Source organism: Contarinia nasturtii, unplaced genomic scaffold (genome assembly GCF_009176525.2).
Source record: "Contarinia nasturtii isolate CC-2019 unplaced genomic scaffold, AAFC_CNas_1.1 Cnas_scaffold_2490, whole genome shotgun sequence".
NCBI lineage: Eukaryota > Metazoa > Arthropoda > Insecta > Diptera > Cecidomyiidae > Contarinia > Contarinia nasturtii.
The window spans coordinates 161,446-166,971 of record NW_022199811.1 but is presented as its reverse complement, the minus strand read 5'-3'; the positions used below and the strand labels follow the sequence as shown (position 1 = coordinate 166,971).

At 32.0% G+C, this 5,526-nt stretch overlaps 2 protein-coding genes across 2 annotated transcripts in view; both read left to right on the top strand.

Annotated features, from left to right (window-relative positions):
• Positions 1-159, top strand: part of LOC116348548 (toll-like receptor Tollo) — a 3,114-nt gene extending 2,955 nt beyond the window's left edge. The window contains exon 2 of the mRNA XM_031779577.1: positions 17-159. Within this exon, the coding sequence (XP_031635437.1) occupies positions 17-159 (143 nt within the window). The remainder of the gene's footprint in view (positions 1-16) is intronic.
• Positions 160-4,900: 4,741 nt separating this feature from the next.
• LOC116348545 (janus kinase and microtubule-interacting protein 3-like) overlaps positions 4,901-5,526 on the top strand; it is a 133,451-nt gene continuing 132,825 nt past the window's right edge. The window contains exon 1 of the mRNA XM_031779573.1: positions 4,901-4,981. The gene's annotated coding sequence lies outside the window, so the exon portion shown is untranslated. The remainder of the gene's footprint in view (positions 4,982-5,526) is intronic.

The following is a 5,526-nucleotide window of genomic DNA, read 5'->3' as shown; positions in this document are numbered from 1 at the left end:
TATTATTCAATTGCAGGAGCAGCTTTTGGTGGATTAGCCGGTTTGATTTTGGGCGGTCCACTTGGTGCTGTGGCCGGAGCATCTGCTGGAGCTGCTATAAGTGGAGGAACAAGTGGCACAGTATCTGTAGTGAGAGGAATTGTTAGTAAAGGCGATTAAAAAGATGCTTGACGAAGCAAATTGCGTTTCACATAAGAAATATATTTCGAAATGTTTTAATTGTAAAAAATGAAACCACGTATTTAGCAGTGGAATACTGTATAATATCCAAGTTTATTTCTAAATAAAATCAGAAATATCTGTGAAATATGACTTACTTTTATTTATTTGAACACAGTAAAATCGAACAATTTTCCTCTAAAAATTTGTTGCCGACATGTACTTTTTTCTAATGACGATTGATAGTCATCAACTATCAATAGCAGCCACACTGATAATGTATTCGATTAATCAGCAAAACCTCGTTGATCCTCGTGGTATCAATTTGTTGACTTTGAAAAACACTTTATTGGCATAAATGGAAATATCAATTTTATAAATGATTGATTCATGTTTCTTTTAGAATATTTCAAGTTATAATAATATCCTTTTCTACTTTGAGACATAGTCTCAGTCTTAATCAACTAAACGACGTACAGTGCCGTCAGAAAATTTGAGACCAAGCTCATTTTTTTCATACAATTTCATACAAATTGACGATTTTTTGGAGCAATATTTAATATATTTCAGAAAGAGCTAGACTCATAATTTTTTGCACACTTATTGTTCTATTTACGTAGAGTAAACTAGTGAAGTTTTACCAAAAAATATCTACGCGTTTAAAAAATATCCGATTATTGCACTTTCAAGTGTGAAAAATGACACATTTTGTATGAAAAATAATCCTTTTTTCACTTGAAAGTGCAGTAATCGGATATTTTTTAAACGCGTAGATATTTTTTGGTAAAACTTCACTAGTTTACTCTCCGTAAATAGAAAAATAAGTGTGCAAAAAATTATGAGTCTAGCTCTTTCTGAAATATATTAAATATTGAACCAAAAAATCGTCAATTTGTATGAAATTGTATGACATTTTTTTGCTTGCTCTCAAACTTTCTGACGGCACTGTACTCAATTTGATATCATAAATTAAAACATTTTCGTTTCTATGAGTATATTGAAGTAGTGAAAATGTAGAATTATAGAAAGTGATTATTAAGTTGTTCTGAAATATGAAGAAATACAACTCTTCGAATAGAAAATGTTCATCTTTTTCATTCGCCGAAATCCAATTTATCGATAACAATTTGATTAGACGTTTCAAGCCAATTTTGGTCGCTTAAATGCAGTTATCTATTTATACAAATATCTCAATTGAAACGATGGCCACAATTCATGTATTGAAATTATATCTTTAATGTCACTAAAAAGAACCTCGATAGTAAGTATACTTTCACCATTCTCATTGAATTATTTATCGCAGTATTTCCGAACGCTACTATTATAATCCATTTCAATAAGTGCATTTCACATGGTTTTAAAATTATGTTGAACAAAAATAAATGTCATACAATTTAAATAGAACCGATTTGCCAAATGTATGCAGTTAGTTTTTGGATACCATCGAATTTGGTCGGAAAGTTTCCTTCATACAAAAGATAGTTCGAATCTCTTGCATTTAATAAATAGTCAAACTAAAATTCAAGAGTCGGGTTATCAAAGTCAAATTTTCAAATCACTTTTTAAGCAACTTTTGTCTTAAATACATAAAATTCAGAATGAAAAGAATCATGAAAATCTTTCAATTGACGCAAAAAATTTACAAAAAGCTGAGGATGCATCAGTTCCAATCATTCGAAAAATACTCGATAAATCTTCAATTTTGGTCTATATTCAGTGGTGTCGTGCTTACAGTGACATTGACATTATTGGCTTTTATTTTTGAAGCGAACACATTTCAACAACGTTCCGAAAGCTTTTATGGATTTGCATCATCGGTAACATGCACTGTCAATTCGATTGTAATTTTTGTGAAATCATTGAAAATGTTCAAAATGATTGACGACCTTGAAGCAATAATTACAACAAGTATGTATTATGGGTGTTAACTTTGCATGAAAATGGGCATTTAAATCGATCAATTTATAGAAATGAATAATCCTGTATCGAAAAGAATTTATGAAGAGGCAAATGAAACGGCCGAAAAATGGACCAAATTCATTGAGTTTTCATTTATGAATGTCTCATTTTTAAGCTATACCACTCCATTTCCAATCATATCCTACTATTTATACTTCACTACTGATTTGGGAAATGAAGCATTTCGCTTGCCGTATCTTATGTGGTAAGTTGAATAGGTCATACTTTAGCCACAAATGTTCAATTTTTTTTATTCGAAAAAATATTTTTTTACAATTTTTCCTTTAAATAGGTTTCCATTTGACTGGAAAGATCCAATTTTCTATTTACTTGCTTTTACAATGATTTCGTGGCTGCTTTATTGCAATTTAGTGATCTGCGTTAGCATCATAACTTATATGGTGGCGTCATGCTGTATGTTGCTTGCATTCACAGAAGATCTCAAACAAGAAGTGAATACGTTGGATGCCATTTGTGAAGCAAACAAAAATCAATCTGACAAACTTCAAGAGAAACTATCTGAAATTCTCCGGCTTCATGTGAATGTTAAAGAGTTGAGTCCAAAATTGGGTATCCATTGCCCGAAATATCCAAAGTATCCGTCCGATTTTTTTCGGGTCGAGCTAAGTCGGTTTTTGGTCTTTCGAGGGCCTCGATGCGACCTCTGGTCCATATAACAACCATTTTTGATAACAAATTTGTCAATGTGCTCTTTTTTGAATTTATTTTTTAGATTTGTTTACAGCTTTACGGACATTTATGAATTTGTTTTTCTGATCTACTTTTTGTGGAGCAACATAACAATTTGTAGTACTCTTCTAATGGTTCAAATCGAATTGGTTAAGTTTTTTACTATTTATTCGCCCAATTTGGAAATAGTTAAACAAATATTTTTTCTTTTATTGAATTTAGTCTCAAGAACATATAAATTTCTTCATTTTGATGGTTCAAATTGGCATTATGTTTTGGTCATTCTTCTCTATATTCTTACTTTGTAATTTTGGCGAGAATATAACCAGCGAATTAATGGATTTGAATGAAAGTATTACCCAAACAAACTGGTATCTGTTTCCACTTAGCATTCAACGTACGCTGCCCACTATTCTGATCAATGCCCAGCAACCGGTTTTACTTCAAGGTTTTGGAAACATTTTATGCACACGCGACACTTTCAATACGGTAATTGATCAGACATATGGTCGAATAGCTAGTGCATTATTAGTTAGATCATGATTCTGCTATTTGAAAGAACGATGCAAGCGAGTCAAATGATCTCAAAAACTGATAAAATATGCGAAAGCCAAGAGCAATTGAATTGATTTTTTGTTGTTGACAACGCCGACTGCGTCGTTCTTAAAACCTTTAATAATATCGATTTTAACGATTTCAGGTGGTAAACAGAGGATTTTCATTCTTTATGATACTTCGAGAGTTTTGAAAACACATTTTGATAAAGTATGCACCAAATTTGAATTTTATTCACACAATCGTTCGGCATTAAGTCAATTCAGCTATTGATTATATAATTGTTTTATTACTCGAGTGGAATTTTCCTTGTGTTTCATTGCTTAACATTTTATTTTTTTGAAACTTCTTCATTCAACAATCTTCTGTGGTAATTACTTGACACTTTTGTCGAGCCAAAATCCAGCTTTATCGGCTGATCGATTTGCGGCCCAAGTTGTAAAAACAGTTGAAGTCACTGTCAGTGTCAGATTATTTCTCTCACAAATGAATTTTCTTGCTTTGAGAAGTTCCACGCTGATGCTACGGCCGCGATAGTTCAGCAGAACGCAAAACCATCGCTGGCTAAGTATTCATCAACTTTATATTCATCGAATACCTTATAATTCATAACAGATGCTATTTCGGCGTCCAATTTCTCTTTCAGTGGCGAAAGCTAAGTAAAATGAAAGAAACCAGAATAAATGAAGTTCATTTGGAAAATAAGTGTTTTACTTCCAAATTCTGCATCGTGTGTACAATCTCGTCATCACTATCCGAATCACAATCTGAAGAACGGGTCCTTTTATACAATAAATTCAAACCAATAAGTTCACTCGAACCGCTTTTGGAACAACCCAGTGGGAGATTTTCTTCGAGTAATGCCGTCCATTTTGGTTTGTACGAATTACGAGTTCTTGAACATGTATTTCACCGAAAGTTTCAGTGCTTCCTTTTGCTTCCCGGTCGACAATACTTCAATGTGATATTCAACCATTTTTTTACCATCAAGGTCCGTGGCATTAAATGTGCCGCCGCAAAACTCCAAAAAACACCAAAATGATAAAGTTTCGATTTAACATCTTGACTCAATTTGGATTGGAATGTTGATCGAATTTACGTGCCAACTTGGCTTTTTATAGGGAAGAGTTTGTTTGTTCGGTTTATACCTTTACACAATTTTTGTTTGCATAATTAATAAATATCGATTCTTTGAAATAAAACATTTCAATTTAATGACGGAATTTAGTCATATTACGACTTATTAAAGTGATCTTTAACGATTAAACAAGTGTTTAGAGAATAAATATTTAACAAATCGTCAGCAAATTACACACCCCAAAGTTAGTGTATCAAAATGACATTGGAAAAAGAAATATTTCGGTTATTTTCCAGCGTAACTTAAACTGAGTCATTTAGACACACACTTGTTTGTTAACTTGATATCGTGTGTATCTTAAAGAAATAATACTTAGGATTCAGCTCAAAATAAATCATGACCTATATAAAATTTTGACATAAAACGCAATTAATGTGTCCTTTTCGTTCATATTTCCAGATTTACATCAAAGCAAACAATTTTGATTTTGGTGAGCTCAATCACAGTATTACATCCTCAATCACTAAATCATCATCCCAAGTAAGTACTTTCTTCATCTAGATCAATACAATGTGAATTTATAACAGTGAATTTATACCTTGTACTTACCTTGAACACAAGTTCGCAATAAAATTAAAGTGCACGGTGCAACGGTAGGATTTTGTAAGAAACGCAATTTCTCCATTGAAAACCATCGTTATTTGAGCTTCATTGGTGCAAGTAAAGAAAGTTTATGTATATTGTGGTGAAAAAACAAGAAGAAGATCGAAAAAAAGTAATTCTTCTTACAATTTAACTCATGTTTCGGTTCATCTGCACTGAAAAAGATTGTATTTGTTTATTTTCAACGAATACTCATGGTAGAGGGACAACAAGTCTCAAAAAAATCGGACAAATAATTCAACGAAATTGAAACAAATAATTTTTCTTTTGAAAAAGTCTACAGTTTATTTAGAAAATTCAAAAAAAAAAATATTCCACAATTTCTGCGAGATTTGGAGGTTTGAATTTGAATTCTGTTATTTTCTCATCGAATAAAGTTGGCTTCACCAATGAAACAAACTTTCCGAAATCAAAGTGCGTCC